The sequence below is a fragment of the Macrotis lagotis genome, chromosome 2, assembly GCF_037893015.1.
Source record: "Macrotis lagotis isolate mMagLag1 chromosome 2, bilby.v1.9.chrom.fasta, whole genome shotgun sequence".
Taxonomy (NCBI): domain Eukaryota; kingdom Metazoa; phylum Chordata; class Mammalia; order Peramelemorphia; family Peramelidae; genus Macrotis; species Macrotis lagotis.
The window spans coordinates 247,420,396-247,436,774 of NC_133659.1; the positions used below are offsets into that span (position 1 = coordinate 247,420,396).

The 16,379-nt window shown below is 32.9% G+C and overlaps 1 protein-coding gene and 1 pseudogene across 2 annotated transcripts; both read right to left on the reverse strand.

Moving 5' to 3' along the window:
- Positions 1-226: 226 nt before the first annotated feature.
- On the reverse strand, positions 227-1,120 carry LOC141511563 (olfactory receptor 6C2-like; annotated as a pseudogene).
- Positions 1,121-12,268: 11,148 nt separating this feature from the next.
- LOC141511564 (olfactory receptor 6C2-like) lies at positions 12,269-15,409 on the reverse strand. Of its 2 annotated transcripts, XM_074220699.1 has the most exons (2): positions 15,402-15,409; positions 12,269-13,223 (listed from the first exon to the last, which is right to left on the reverse strand). In XM_074220699.1, exons 1-2 carry the CDS (start codon positions 15,407-15,409, stop codon positions 12,269-12,271), a joined length of 963 nt encoding a protein of 320 aa, XP_074076800.1. The 2 variants fall into 2 exon arrangements, with proteins under 2 accessions (XP_074076800.1, XP_074076801.1); XM_074220700.1 differs by lacking the exon at positions 15,402-15,409 and having other exon boundaries at positions 12,269-13,297.
- Between the last annotated feature and the right edge of the window lie 970 nt (positions 15,410-16,379).

Here is a 16,379-nt window from a genome sequence, read left to right on the forward strand (position 1 = left end):
TAGAAAAAAAATTGTTGCTCGAAGATTTTGAAGACAGAACAAGAGAGCATGAGATGGATCATAATGTAATGGAAGAAACAAACATGAGCTTGGACAGATTTTGAGAGATAATGATGGTGTGGCCTGGTAATTGGGATTCTGAAGAGTCAAACATGACAGCAGCTAAACAATAAATCTCTTACTGCTTTGAGAGAAATGTAATTCTTTTAACTAAATCTTTAAAGGCTTATATGACTTGCTTATTCTTTAGGGTGTAAATAAAGGGGTTCATCACTGGGGTGACAGATGTTGTGAGTACTGACACAACCTTGTTCAAAGCCACTCTTTCCTTTGCAGAAGGTTTCATATACATGAAGATACAGCTGCCATAGGAGATGCAGACACCATTCATGTGGGAGAGAGGAACAGGTTAAAAAGGCCTTTTGCCTTTGCTGCACAGAGGGGAATCAGAGAACTGTCCTGATAATGTAGGCATAAGACAAAATCACCAAGATTAAGGTGATAATGAGTATTAACACAGCAAAAATTAAAACCATCCTCTCTATGAATTCTGTGTCTGAGCATACAATCTTCAGTAGAGGAAATATATCACCGTCAAAATGATCAATGACATTGAAGTCAAAGAAATCCAAGTTTAGAACCAGACTAAGTGATGGGGGGATGATCATTAATCCAGACAGCCAGGAAACCAATGGGAACTGGTTTCAGATTTTGCTGTTCATGAAAGTTGCATAATGCAGGGGTTTGCAGATGGCTACATAGCAATCATAGGACATTGTGGCCAGAAGAAAGAACTCTGTTGCCCCAAGAAAGATGATCAAAAATAGTTGTACAACACAGGCATTTTAATAAAGTGTATTGTCACTATTTTATATGCTATAGAGGTAACTGGGAATACATTAAGTTGTGAATGACGCTTCTAAGAAAGAGAAATTTCTGAGAAAAAATACATGGGGTTTTTCATCTGGGCATCCATCAATGTGAGTATGATGATGATCAGGTTCCTAATTATATTTAACCTGTAGTTGAGAAATAGAAAGATAAAAAGCAAAATCTGTAGTTGTGGGTCATCTGTCAGTCCCTGCAGGATGAATAATGTTGTCCTTGTGTGATTTCTCATTCCTGCCTTTTTGAATTCTGATGGATCTGTACACAGCATAGAAAGGGACAGGTTCAGTCTGAAGATGTGGATGGAGGAAAAAAAAATCAGATTAGTGATGGAAGTTAGTAGGAAAGAAAAAGCATGTAACTCATTTAATATTTTTTTCTTAAAGATTTAGTCACAACAAAATGAACTATTCTAGGTTCTACCAGGATAGATCATTTTCATGAAACTTTTTAGAATTAATATATTTTTATCTTTCAAAGTCTTTTGTCAGAATCTCTTGTTTCATGCATTTTCACTTAAAGCCCTTCACTTCCTTTTTTCCTTAGGCACATACAAGGGATGTGAATTTGAACCTAGATTCTGAAGGTGTTACATGGTTGCATGACATTGAATAAGTGATTCTTTTAAGTTAAGTTTCCTTGACTGTAAAATGTGGGCTTCAGTACTTGCACTACTTACTGTACAGGGATATTTGAGAAAAACATGCTTTGTAACCTCAAATATGAGCTATGATTATTATAGCTGTTACACTAAGCTAATTGGTAGTCACCTAGTATGGTCTCCAAATCATGATTAAATTTTTACTCCTATATTCATGAATTTTTCCCCAATGTCTTTTTCTAATATACTCCCTCAATGACATCTTACTTAAGATGGTTAGCAGGTTGTTTATTGTTCATATTGTACAGAAGAAGAATATTATTTTTAAGGATCTCCTGGCTCCCTCCTACTGCTATAAATGCTTTCAATACCTTTTGTCATCCAGTGCTGCTGAAGTTTCCACTTACTGACTGAAATATAGCCTGTACAATTCTTTCTGTGAGAATTTTTTGTGACATTAGTTCATTCTGCAGAAGCCTAGTTTCTGTAGCTGTCATGTTGGAAAATAAATACACTGGAAATTAGAAGCCCTAGTTTCAAATTCAGTCTCCATTCCTTAAAAATTATCTTGGATGAGGCATTTCATTTGCTAGGGTCTCAGTTTTATCATCTGTTAAATGTGGACTCTATAATCAGTTGTTCCAAAGGTTCCTTCCAGCCCTAAGTCCTTGTGAATTGAATTCAAAATTAAGTGTGAACAATGACTTCTTATAAGGAAGTAATTTTATTTATGTAATTTTATGTATTTATGTAATATTTATTTATGGATTGCCATTTTCCTGGAAAAAATATGGCATTATTTCTTCCTACAGAAATGTGATTAAATATTTCATGATTTATTTAAAAATATCCTGATAGAATATACTATTCTTTAATCACTCAAATTCTTTGTTATTTACTTATGTAAATTGTGATTAAAGGAATTATTTTAGATAGAAATTTTTTTAAAATTTTGCATATGTTTTTAAATAATGAAATTTTTATCACCAGAAGGAAATAGCTTCACTTGTGGAATTTTTTGGAAGTGGTATAGTGGTGTTTCTGAAAGAAACATTGAGAAATGGAGTACATTTTTCAAGTATCACTCAAATAAAATAGGCAAGTCCATAATCCTCTGTAACTACAGCTGGTTCTGTGACCCAAATCTAATCAAAGTATTAAATTCTAAATTCTTCCTATTCCATATAAGATGTGATAACTCAACTATAAAGGCTGAATATATCTGTGAGATAACTCTAGTAATTTTTAACATGTTGGAAACTGGAAGCAGGAATGTCTAATCTATGTGCTTTTGTAGGATAGAAGGAAATAAATGAGTATTAAATAAAAGGCAATGTGCTAAGGACTTTACAGATATTATTTTATTTGATTTTTTCAAACACTCTTGGGAGGCAAGTTATGTTAGACCATTTCACAACTGAGAAATGTGAGAAAAGTTAAGTGACTTAGTTGCTTAAGGTCACACAATTAGCATCTGGATTTAAAATCATTTCTTCTGACTCCAGTGTCAGTGCTCTCTATCCATTGTCATCCAAATAACTTACATTTTTTCTTTTTAAAGAATATTTCATTTTTTCCCCACTATTTTTAACATTTTAAGAAAAGTTTTAACTTCCAAATTTGTATGAAGTAAATAGCCATTTCAATATGATCTTAAAAGATCAAAAGATGGAATATATGAGCTAATAAATTGCTGTCATACCTACATCAGTGGTCAGAATGACCTCCAAATCCCTGTTGTGACTCAGAATTGCAAAAGGAGTGATGTCAAATTATAGTAGTATGTTATAATTGGAAGGTCACTTTGATTTGATAAATGTTACCTGTTGGTAATCACCTGAGTATATGTTAGATAAATCACCTGACCTGAGTTCCATATTCTTCATTTGCAAATAATTATGTTGGATTAGATGTTTACGAATTCCCTTTAGAGATTTAATTCACAGATCTTACATATATAAACATTTTATCCACACTGTCTCTGGACTCTAGGACATTACATAACAGGCAGTTATGTTTTTGATTCTCATTTCCCAGGATACCCAAAATTCGTGAGTTAATATCTCTCATAACAGCCTCTAAATTGATTATGATTAGAGACTGCATTCCATTTCAAAAGTCAGAAATCTTGCTATATTGCTGATAGGAAGGTAGGATTCAGGATAAGGAGGGTAATGACAGCACTTGCTTCTTTGGTCTTCAAATGAGAATGAGGCATTTTGGGGCATGGAGATGAATTTTTCTCATTTTATCTGCTTAGTCTATTAAAGGTATTGAAGAATCAAATAAGTGCACAAACAAAAAACTCAGGGATTAAGGTTCATATAATTAGTACTAGACAGAAAAAACACTGGGTTGATTGGTGCCCACAGAGACATGAAAGTACAGTCACAGTATCACAAAGTTCTCAAACAGTAAGATGGATCAGAACCTTGGTTTCTCCCTATTTCCTTTCTTATTATTTTAAGGGATTATAATGTTCAACTCTAGGGAGAATGTATATAAAATTTCCTGGGGGCAATAAGTTTACTTCCAAAGTACATAATTGTCTCAGAATGAATGTAAAGAGAAATTATATTTCCATTTTTGCTAGAAATATTGAAGGTTTTCCCTCTCCAGATTGATTTGTTTTGTATTTAGTTTAAAAAAATTCATTCTTTGGCTCATTTCTTTTTTACCTAGCTTAATCATTGAATTAGTGTTGCCTCAGTTAAACTGGATCCATATTCAAACTGTTAAATGTTTAAAGACCTTAGTTTAAAAGGTGCTGGTCTCCAAAGGCTATCTCCAGGCATCCTGAACTATAACTAGCTACTGGACCCAGATGGTTCTGAAGAGAAAAGTGATGTTGGTGACTTTGCACAGTCCTCTTTCACTTAAATCCAATTCATTTGCATGCCAGGGCATCACCTTCCTGATGTCATGGTCCTTTTCTTAAATGAAGGATGCACAAGAATAACAAAGCATTTTAAAAATCTCATTCATGAGTCATTCCTTCCATTTATGCAGTCTATCCTCCATTTATGCCTAATCATACTCTGTGATTCTTGTCCATGTGCTTTTATAGGTTTTCCATACTGTGACTCTTGATACTGTGGGGGGATTTATAGTTGTTAGAGGAAAAAAAGACAAAAACATTATTTCTTCAGCTTCGATTGTAATTAAAAAGGCAAGAGCAATCATCTGAAGCAAATCAATAGTAATAATAGATGCAATTAAGAGATGATCAGAGAAACTTCATTTTGTTGATGGTACCATAGATAATGAATTAATATCAATAATAAATAAATGCATAAATTAATATACTTCTAAATTCTTAAAGGTAAATGTTACTATAAGCTACCTTGAAACATGCATGGACCTATATAAATGTTCTGGGGAAAAAAATCTTATTGCAATACTAAATCCATTTCCCAATTTAAATTTATTCTCTCCTCATGAAAATATTTTGTCTGGTGGATTTACAAATGACTTATTGGGCAGCAGAGTTAGAGTTGTTCAATAGATTAGTTTGTTGCTAGTATAGCAATGATTAAAAGAAGGGAAAAAACTCAGAAAAAAAAGATTCTTTCCTGAAAAAGGACAGTTTATAAGTAAACAATTTCAAAAAATGAAGGAATACATCGATTTGAGTACATGTATCATTTGATGTTACACATGTCATTAACTAGTAGAAATGAAAACATTTTGTATTGTTATTTGCTTTTCTTATATTGATTGATTAGATATCCATATCTTCTGGAGTTCTTTATTTCAGTAATGATTATATTTATATGCGAGGGGGGAAAGTCTTGATGATTATCTATTGAGGTAAAATAGTCATTTTGGGGGGTATCTTGTGGTGTTGTGCATAAGTGAGCCAGGGCTGAAGTCAAAAAGATCTGAATTCAAATCCAGTCTCAGACACTTATTGTGTATATAGGTAATTTGACCTTTATTAGCCACTTAACCTCACTTTATCTCAATTTCCTCATGTGTAAATGTGGTTCTAATGGGCACTCACTTCTCAGTCATGCAAAGATCAAATGAAAGAATATTTGTAATATACTCAGCAAAGTGTGTGACACATGATCTATGTGATATACATGCTTATTCTTTCCCCATAGGAGAAATATGCATATACACATATTGTACCAGTTATTTTTGTTTAACTGTTTCAGTTGTGTCTAGAATTTTCATGGCAATGATATTGGACTGGTTTGCTATTTCCTTCTCCAGGTCATTTGACAGATGAGTAAACTGAGGCAAACAGGCTTAAATGACTTGTCCAGGGTCATGCAGCTAGTAAGTGTCTGCTGCCATGCTTCAACTCAGGAAGATGGTATTCCTGACTCCAAGATAGGCTGAGTACTCATTGCACTGCCCAGCTGCTGTGCTTTTAGAATGCTGTTATATATTTAACAAGATGAAAAAATTTAAGAAATATTTATATTTTATTTTCAATATATATGAAGAAAATTCAAAATATTCAATTCTCATTCATTTATTCCTATAAAGTATGAAAGCAGTTGAAGGCTTATTATAAGTAAGAGTTATATTAGGACAAATTAAGGTCATACTATTGCAGAAAAATTAATTATCCCTGTGCCTGTGCAGTTGTTACATGTATTTTGGGAGCTATTACCTTTAAGAAATTTGATATGACATATATTTTCTAACCAATAGAACCTTACTGGAAACCTGAGATTCCCTGTGATGTTGAATCAGCTTTTATAGAAAGAGTTTAAAAGAATGAAAATTTTGCTTAATATTAGATGAGAAGGCTGTTTGTAATTTTGCAATTGAAAATTGATTCCCAGATACTTTGTATATTTTGCAGTGAAAAGTAATTTTCCTCTTTTTAATCATTGTTTTGGATGTTGTTATCATTATAGAGATATGCTGATAATTCTTTTTTTTTTGTTTTTGCTAGGCAATGGGGTTAAGTGGCTTGCCGGAGGCCACACAGCTAGGTAATTATTAAGTGTCTGAGGTCAGATTTGAACTCATGTACTCCTGACTCCAGGGCTGGTGCTCTATCCACTGCACCACTTAGCCGCCCTTATTTTTTTAAGATTTATTTTGTATCATGCAAATTTCCTGAAGATATTATTTGTTTAGATTAGTATTTGATCTGATTTCATAATATTGTCTCAGTAAATCATCATTTTAGCTTTTGATGTTACATCTTTCATTTCATTCTCTTACCTTACTGCTATTGCTAGTATTTAGAGAACTATATCAAAGAATAATGGACAACTTTGCTGAAATCTCATACTCAATATCTATTGTTTCAGATATTTTAATTATATTAAAATTTTCACCATCTAATTTTTTATGATTTCTATTTTATTAATCTTGTTCACTGTTTTTCTTATGTTGAAATATCCCTTGTATTCTTAGAATAAATTTAATTTGTCATGAAGAATCATTTCTTGGATGAATTCTAGTTTGACATATTTTATTTATATATTTTGAATTGAAATAATCATTAGTGATATTGGTATATGGTTTTCCTATGCTTTATGCTTCCATGGTTCCAAATATAAGAATTATATTTGTTTCACAAAATTATGAATACTTTCTCACTTTGTGAGAATAATTTGTGGAATATTGGTACTAATTGTTTTTATAAAGTTTGATAGACTTCTGTGAATCAGAACCAAGCATTTTTCAATTTGTTAGTTCCTTTACAGCTCTAGTAATTTTTCTTTATCTGACTTTTACTACTTTAGTTTTTTGGTTTCAATTTTTTTTGCTTTTCTGTTAGTTTGTGTATCATATCTGTGAATGTATTAAGTTTTGTATGTGTGTTTTATAGCATAGGTTCTAATTCTTTTTATTTTTTCTGGTTTTGTTGTGATTTCACTTTTCTCCTTTGTTATTTTGATGATTTGATTGTCTTATATCTTCTTTATAATCATATTTATTAAAAATTTTAAATTTTAAAACTATTATTTAAAACTATATTAAAAGCTATATTATTTTAAACTATTTCAAAGCTATTATAGCCTTCTCCCATGGAGGGCAGTTCATGTTCTTTGCTTGCAAATGACTTCTGAGAGGACCAAACTGGCTTCAGATTGTTGTTGGCTCCCTATCTTCACATGAGGGAATCTTTGCACTGGGTGTGTGTGTGTGTGTGTGTGTGTGTGTGTGTGTGAAAGTTGTCCATCTCTGCTCCTAAATCATAGTGTGTGGTGTGTTGAATGAATTTGTTAGGAACTGGGGATTAGTATTTTCTTCAGTTACTTCATTTAATCATTATCCATTTGTGATTTTTTTTGTATCCTAGATCATAGAGGTCTGTGAAATTACTTTATCTCTTGTATATTATTCCTATTTACTAGAAAGTTATCTTTTGAAGACTAAAAGATTATATAAGCAGTTGGGGATTTATACTTGATGAAAAGATTTTATTTTTACCTCATATAGTAAACATGAGTCAAAGACTAGCTAGAGCTCTGATTTTAGACATTAGAATCTGCTAAGAAGTCAGCAGAAAAGGAAATTAATGATAGAGAAGCATGTGTAAAACCTGAGAAGAGAAGTCATAGGAAACTGAATATAATAAAAAACAACACAGAGAACTTCTAATTGGGATATCTTTGTTAGAGAGGAGAATTACCATTCTTATCATGCCAAATTGACTTCTTGTTCTTATGTCATTCCACATATCATTCTCCTGATAAATGTAAGGAAAGATAATGCTTTACCAGGTTTCTATTCTGGTTTCCAGCCTCCATTTCCTGTGTTCTTCCTTTACAGGGAAGAAGAGAAAACTCAATGGATCAAGCATTCAGCCTAGTTTTCTACCTGAGAGTAACAGAAGTAACATCATTCTTACAACTCCCAGAATTCGTGCCCTTGACTGAATTGTCCAAATCCATGAGAATATTCTACCCCAGACCAATACTCTGAAAAAGGAAAACCCATCTGAACTCATTCCTCAATGATTAATAAATGTCCTCCCTCCATCTACCCCATTTGGTTCCTTCCTTTCATAGTGATTCAGAACCCCAGGCTTTCATCATTCAACCCTAATTCTTTGGCTTCCATTATTATATTTCCTATTCCCATTTCCATCAGTCCTCCCATGCCACACTTTAAAGATACTCATGCCTTCCACTGTGAACTCTTCATATTCATGCTCACTAGTTGATAATCTTGCTTTCTTCTTTTTTTTTGAATTTTTTTTGTTTTTTTGTTTTTGTTTTTGTTTTTTTTTGCAAAGCAATGGGGTTAAGTGGCTTGCCCAAGGCCACACAACTAGGCATTATTAAATGTCTGAGCCCAGATTTGAACTTAGGTACTCCTGACTCCAGGGTCGGTGCTCTATCGACTACACCACCTAGCTACCCCTTGCTTTCTTCTTAAACGTTTTCCTTCACCATTTCTTATATATTCTGGCTCCCACCTAAATGAGACAAATTTTCCCTTTTACTCATTCACCCAAATTACTGTTTGAAATGAGGAAGTTGGAAGACTACTTGTTCCTTATGGCTGCTTCCTGGTTCTGCCTCACTACTTTTCTCCCTTCTGTATGGTACAATATTGAGCACTAAGATGGATCACTAAATACTGAGTAGTAAAATGATGCATTGACTTTTTCTGGCATTATATTATTCACCCATATCTTTAGAATACCAACTCTATACCAAGAATAAGAAGGAATACTCTGGTCTAATATCATTTTGTTATTGGATTGATCTAAATCCTAATGTTTAGTGTTGCTTTAATTTGCATTGTTGTTGTCAATGTATATATAGTTATGTTGGTTTTGCTTTTGTGAATTTGTACATTCAGAGAAATCTCTAGTTTCTCTGAACTCTTCGTAATTTTCACTTCTTTCAGTGTAATAACATTATGCTGCATTGCATTCAGTTTGTTCAGGTCACAAGTTGATGACCAGCAACTTCTTGTTTTGAAAAATCAATTTTCATTGATCACTTTTGTTTTGACATGTCTTTAAATCCTTTCCTGTCTTCCTTAGCCTCCCAGAGAACTTCACTTCATAACAGCTCATATAGATTTTAATGTGCTTATATTTGTCATATATTTTAGTTTTTACAACATGGTAATATTTTATTACATTCATTGAAACATTGTTTAGTCATTCTCTACTTAATGGACATCAACTTTCCAGTCTTTGCTGTGACAAAAATAATGATGTGAATATTCTGGTATATTTGGAGCATTTATATTAATCAGTGGATTAATAATATGACTTTTGGTCATATTATCTAGCAGTGGAATATTTCATAAAAAAAGTTTGGACATTTTAGACCCTTTATTTGTATAATCCTCATTTGCTTTACTGAATAATTGGCTCCACCAATAATGAACCAATGTTCCAATTTTTCTCACAGATCCTTCAATACTTTCTTTTTTTGCTATTTTTTTGAGTGTGGGGGCTATTTAGATTGCCATTTCTCTTATTATTAGAGACTTGGAACATCTTTTTATATTATTATTTATAATTGGAAAATAGATTTTCATGACTTCATACCTTTTGAAGAATGACCTTTTTGTGCATTTTTGTTGGTTGTCTATCTAGATTGAATATGAAACACTCATGATAAAAATGATGGAAAGATTTTTCTCCCATTTGACTGCTTCCTTTTTATATCTTAGATGTACTAATTTTATTTACATGAAAGTGGTTCAATTTCATTTAATCAAAATTATATTTCATTTTTTGTAAATAATTCTATACTTTGGTTGAGTACTGCATCTAGTAGTTATGAAAAGTAAATGGTACTTTTATCCTAATATTTTTATTTTATACTTTTTGATAATTAAGTCACATATATCTTTTTAATTTTTATTGTGCAATATATTTTAAAATATTTTTCAAAGCTAAATTTTGGCAGATTACTTTTCAATTTCTTCAGCAATTTTTATCATATAGGAAGTTCTTTTCTAGTTAATATTTATTTTAAGATTTATTGAACCCTCTTTTATTGAGTTCAATAATTTCTGATTTTTCATCATCTCATACTTTCCATTGCTTAGGTGGTCAATCTTTTAACCAATACTGCATCATTTTGAGGATTGTTGCTTTAAAATACAATTTGAGGTCTAAAAGTGTTAGTTTCCCTTCATTCTAACATTTTTTTTATTTCCCTTGACATTCCAGATAATTTGTTTCTGCAAATGAATATTGTTGGTTTACTTTCTTTTTATTTTAGTTTTATTCAGCTCTGTAGAATATTTCTTTGGTGGTTTGATTGGTTTAGATTTAATTAGTAAGTTAACTTGACAGCATTGTAATTGTAACTACTTACAAATGGCCCATTAATGACCACTATATATTCTTCCAATGTCTCAAGTTGTGTTTTTTGTTCAATTTTAAAACTCTGCAATTAAAATTCTAAAAGGATCATTTTGTACTTTAGTAGACTATTTCCAAAATATTTCATTCTGTTTTGTGGCTATATTGAATGGAATTTCTTTGCCTAATATTTTATCTTTCATGTTTTTAATAATATAGAAATTTTTAATTTGCTTTTTTATTCTGAAAATTTTCTGAAGCTATTAATTCTTATTTTGTCTGCTTATCCCCTTAGGGTTTTGTATCTTCTTTGTTCATCTTTGTGTCTTTAATTACTTTCCATTATCTTATTACATTTGTAGAACTATATAAAATTATAGAAAGGAAAAGGGAAATCATTTATTTGCTCCTTCATTTATTAGCAAAGATTCTAATGTATCCTCACTGTATATATAGTGCTTGAGTTTCATTGTAGAACATTTATTCCATCTACATCATTCTCTTTTGTAGATAATTAAGGCTCCAGTTGAAGAAAAACAGATTGCTAGAAGATAAACTCACTCTTCACAAGCTTTAAACAATCTGTATTCACTTCCATTGAATGAATGATTGAAAAAGCGCTTATTAAATACTGTGTAACCAAGCACTTTACTGAGAAATGAGGACACGAAAAATACATAAAATACACTAACAACATAAAATAGGATAGTCTATGATCTGAAGGTAGTTACATTCTAATAAGAAAACATATATAGGGGAGTGGAGGCCAGGGGTTGATGTTTTGGTATGAAAAATCAAAGGAATGATGACAGGAACCACAGGGGAACAAACTGAAAACTTGGTAATGGTAGAAATGACTAATTTATTGCTCCAGTACTGGAAAGTGAGAGGTGGCATAATCTAGAGAAGACAAATACTGTATTTGAAGGCAGAGATCCTGACTTGAAAGCTCTGTTATTTACTGGTTTGCATGAATTTGGACGTCATTAAAATAGTCTGTGTTTTAGTTTCCTTATCTAAAAAATGAGAATGTTGGACTATATTGTGCCTAAGATCAGTTCTGGTAACATGCCAAGGATATAGAAATGACAAATAGCAGGACATATTTGAACCCTGCAAGAACAACTCCTTTTCTATCACTCTCATCTATTTGAGAAGGTTCAGTGAACAGTCAATGGGTTAAGGAAGTAGCTGAATGGGTAGTGGGAACTGAAGGAGAGGTAAGTGAGATGCCAGAAAGAAGCATTTTGACAAAAAAAGAAGATTCTGACAAGATGGGAATGAAACGTTTTTCTCTGTGTGTATTTATACATGCATGTGCATACATATGTGGATTATGTGTTTGTACATTTGAGAATATTTGGGTATGTTTCTTCTTTTATGAGACAATGAACTATGTTGAGATTAAACTTCAATGACAAAATAAAAGCTGATTAGCATGAAAATGATGCAAGGCTTCAGAATTCTGCATTCTTTTTCTTTTAACTTTTGGCATTCTGAGTTTTACTTTTACCATTTGGCATCTTTTACTGCTTTATGAAAATTGCAATCTTTTTTATTGAGTCCTTAAAGGCTTGTATGACTTGTTTGTTCCTTAGTGCATAAATAAAGGGGTTCATCACTGGAGCAACAGAAGTCATGAGGACTGACACTGCCTTGTTCAAATCCACTTTTTCATTTCCAGAAGATTTGACATACATGAAGATACAGCTGCCATATGAGATGGAGACAACAATCATGTGGGAGGAACAAGTGGAAAAGGCCTTTTGCCTTTGTTGGGCAGAGGGGAATCTCATAATAGTTCTGACAATAGAAGCATAAGACAAAACCACTAAGAGTAATGTAATAATGAGTGTTAATATAGCATCAATCAAAGCTATCTTCTCTATGAATTGTGTGTCTGTGCATGAAATCTCTAGCACAGGAAATGCATCACAGCCAAAATGATCAATAACATTGGAATCACAGAAGTCCAACTGGAGACCAAAGCTAAGAGGTGGGAGGATGATCATCAGCTCAGCCAGCCAAGAACTCACCAGAAGCTGGTTACAGACTTTGCTATTCATGATAGTTGTGTAATGAAGGGGTTTGCAGATGGCTACATAGCGGTCATAGGACATGGTGGCCAGAAGGAAGAACTCTGCTGCACCAAGAAAGATGAGAGAAAATAGTTGCATGGCACAGGCACTAAAAGAAATTGTATTGTCAGCAGTTGATATGCTGTAGAGGTATCTGGGAATACAAGAAGTTGTGAGTGAGATTTCTAAGACTGAGAAGTTTCTGAGAAAAAAATACATGGGAGTTTTCAGGTGGGCATCTATCAAGGTGAGGGTGATGATAGTCAGGTTCCCAATTAAGCTCAACATGTAATTGAGAAATAGAAATATAAAAAGCAACACCTGCAGCTGTGGGTCATCTGTCAGTCCTTGCAGGATGAATATTGTAATCCCTGTGTGATTTCTCATCCCTGACTTTGGAATTCTGATGAACCTGCACAGAAAATAGAGAGGAAGAATTTGGATCTGGGGAAGAGGATGGAGAGAAAATAAGGAGAGCAATGGGAAAAGGGAGAGCAAAGAGTTTACAAATTTTTGAGTTTTCCACCTATAATAATTGCTTCAATTTCACTTGGGAATTAATATATTTTGCTTTCTCAAACCCAGCCCTTGCCAAAATGTTTCATATCCTTCCTTTCCTTAGCCAGAGTCTGTAGCACAGGATATATGGAGTCAGGAGACCCAGTTTCATGACCTGACTGTAACTGGGATGTGATCAGGTAGAACTCTTTCAGCTTCTTAGAACCCAGTCTTCCTTTTATGTTGAATAGGAGTTCTAATATATGCAACACCTAACTACCTGAATTGCTGCAAACAAAACATTTTTTACATTTGAAATGTGAGTTATGCAAATTTTAATGATTATTCCCTGATAATTGGTATTCTTCCTAGGCTTCCCATACCATGACTTTGCTTTTATATGTTTTCTCATGTGTAGAATATTTCCTGGCTTTTTTTCCTATGAGACCTCCTCAAGGAAAGAGTTAGGAATATCTACCCTCAGAGAATAAGCAGGGTCAGTTATAAGCAATATGACAGAGAAGATGAAGAATTTTGGGGGGTCCTCCTATTTCCCTTTCATGTACTTTCCCCTATTATTTATGTTTCCAACTCCTTTAGTTACCTGAGGCACCTGAACTTTTTCCCTTTCTCTCCAAGATCTCAAGAAAATCCTGCCTGTGGTCCTCTAACAAGTTCTTCTGACAAAATTACGAGAGACTGAGTCATTCTTCAGAGATCTGCCACCTGCAAGAGAACCTGTCAGATTCCAGTCTGGAAATATCTCCATGAAAAACCTGAAGAGCAGCTTTCTAATCCAAATTCTTAAAAATTGTATTATTGTTACTTCATGTTTCAGGCTCAGTTCCTTTTGTCTCTTAAATGGCTTCTTATTCTCTAGAATATCTCTAATGTTCTTTATTTCTAAAGTCTTTAAACCTTTGATAAGTGAATTAATTATATGGTTTGAATAATGGTTTCTTCAAAGAAGTACTTTTGTTTAAACTGGTGATTGACTTGATAATTTTATTCTTTCTCTTAATTAGGATAAATTGATATATAATGAACACTTTTATGAAATACTAAAAAACTTCCTAGAGAACATCCTAACTCATCACTTGCCAGTTTTATTTCTCTGCTTTTTTCCCCTTTCTCTTTCCATGCCTCTGTCCATTTGACTCTTTCTTTGTCTCTATTACTTGAAATGATTTTTTCAGATAGAAAATTTGTAATTGGTCCATCATTCTATGGAATAGAATAATTATCCCTTGTTTCAAGGATAATTAACTGATTTTGTTTAGCAGGAAACAGAAGCATTGGCTGCACTGTGAAGCAAACATATGAATTCCTTCTCAGAGTGACATTTTAAGTACACAAAAAATACATAGGGTTTAAAAACGACCAATTATATTGAAGTCAGTATAATTGACTATCAAAATATTTTTTAAAAAAATTCATAGGCAATAGCTTAAGAACCATTATCTTAAAGCATTAATCTTTTCAAGGGTGCATGTTTTTTAAATAAGAATTTTTTGTCATGAAAAGCAGTCGTCTTCAATTGCAGAATTTCTCTAAGTGGGTACCATAGGGCTTCTTGTGAATGATATCTTTTCAAAGAGAGACTTTTCCACACCTTGCAAATCACAGAAGGGCACACATAATCTAGGTCAGCACACCATTGTTGACCTCATAATTATGTATTACAATGAGAGTGTAAAGTTCTAATATCTTGTTATTCTAAAAAAAAAGAAGTGATCTCAGAAATGATTGTTAATTCTATCCCTGAAATATCCCATGTAATTTCTTAGGTTTTTGATGTCTGAAGTGGGTAAGCTTTCCCACTCTATCTTTGTAGAGGACATAGTTAAGGAAATATAATCTTCATGGAGGAAAAAAAGGGAAAATAAGTGATGTAAAAAATCTTTACATACTTACTTTTCTGACAATGCTTCACAGATAACATCAATGGCCTTAATAATCCCAAAGAATTCCCAAGATGGCTCAAAGATTGACAGTAGAAAAGGCAGGTGACAAGATCATACTGAAGCTTGTTCCTAGGTTATGACATCCCTTGGAATGGTCTATGAACTGAGGTTATCAGGACATTTGCATTGAGCTACTAGAAATCACATCTACACTTGAATTCCAATTGTTAATTGTGATTTCTGGAACAAGGATCTCCCTAAGTCTTAATTTGCTCATCTCTAAATAAGGAAAGAGGATTGGATGATATTTAATGTTTGTTATAGATTTAATTCAAAATTAGTAATTCTATTTTTTTCTGATCCCTAGAACATTACATATACAGCCAGCTTTGTATTCTTATGTCACAGAACATTTAGTGTTTCTAGACCATCCTTCCATAATTATAAAGTATTTTGGAATCAGGGACCTGGTCTCATGTTAAATATCAGAAATCTTTCCCCTCAGCTAAAGAAATCTTGTGCCCTGGAAAGGAAAAGCAATGTTTAGATGAGATTGTGAACTGCTGAAGAAAAGAACTGACACATCTGAGCAAGGATATGTGTTTTCCCTCTTAAAATTTATTTGCTCAGTCTGCTGAAGGTGCTTGGGGAAATCCAATGAGAGAGAAAAACAAAAGACTCCTTGGGAATTGAGATCCAAAATTACTAATGAATCTACCATATAATCAGAATTTAAAAAAAAAACATTAAGATGATCATGGTGCCTATGTTCACAGAGACAAGATGATGTCATCCCAGCATCACATTCAGTGCTCAGTGAAGGTCATGCAGTATAGCAACAAGGCAGATATCTTAAACATAACACGAGCAGTCGGAATCAGAATACAATGTAGTAGGGAAATTACCAAAAATACAATAAAATATAGATATAAAACTTACTCAATATGTACGTCCATTTGGAGATATATATAATTTATATATATATATATATATATATATATGTATATAATTTATATATATAATTCCAAATTGCTTTACAGAAATGTGGGATGAGTTCACAGCTCTACCAACAATGCATCAGTGTCCCAGATTTCCCACATCCCTTCCAACATTGATCAGTGTCCTTTCTGGTCATATTGTCCAGTCTGAGAGGTGTG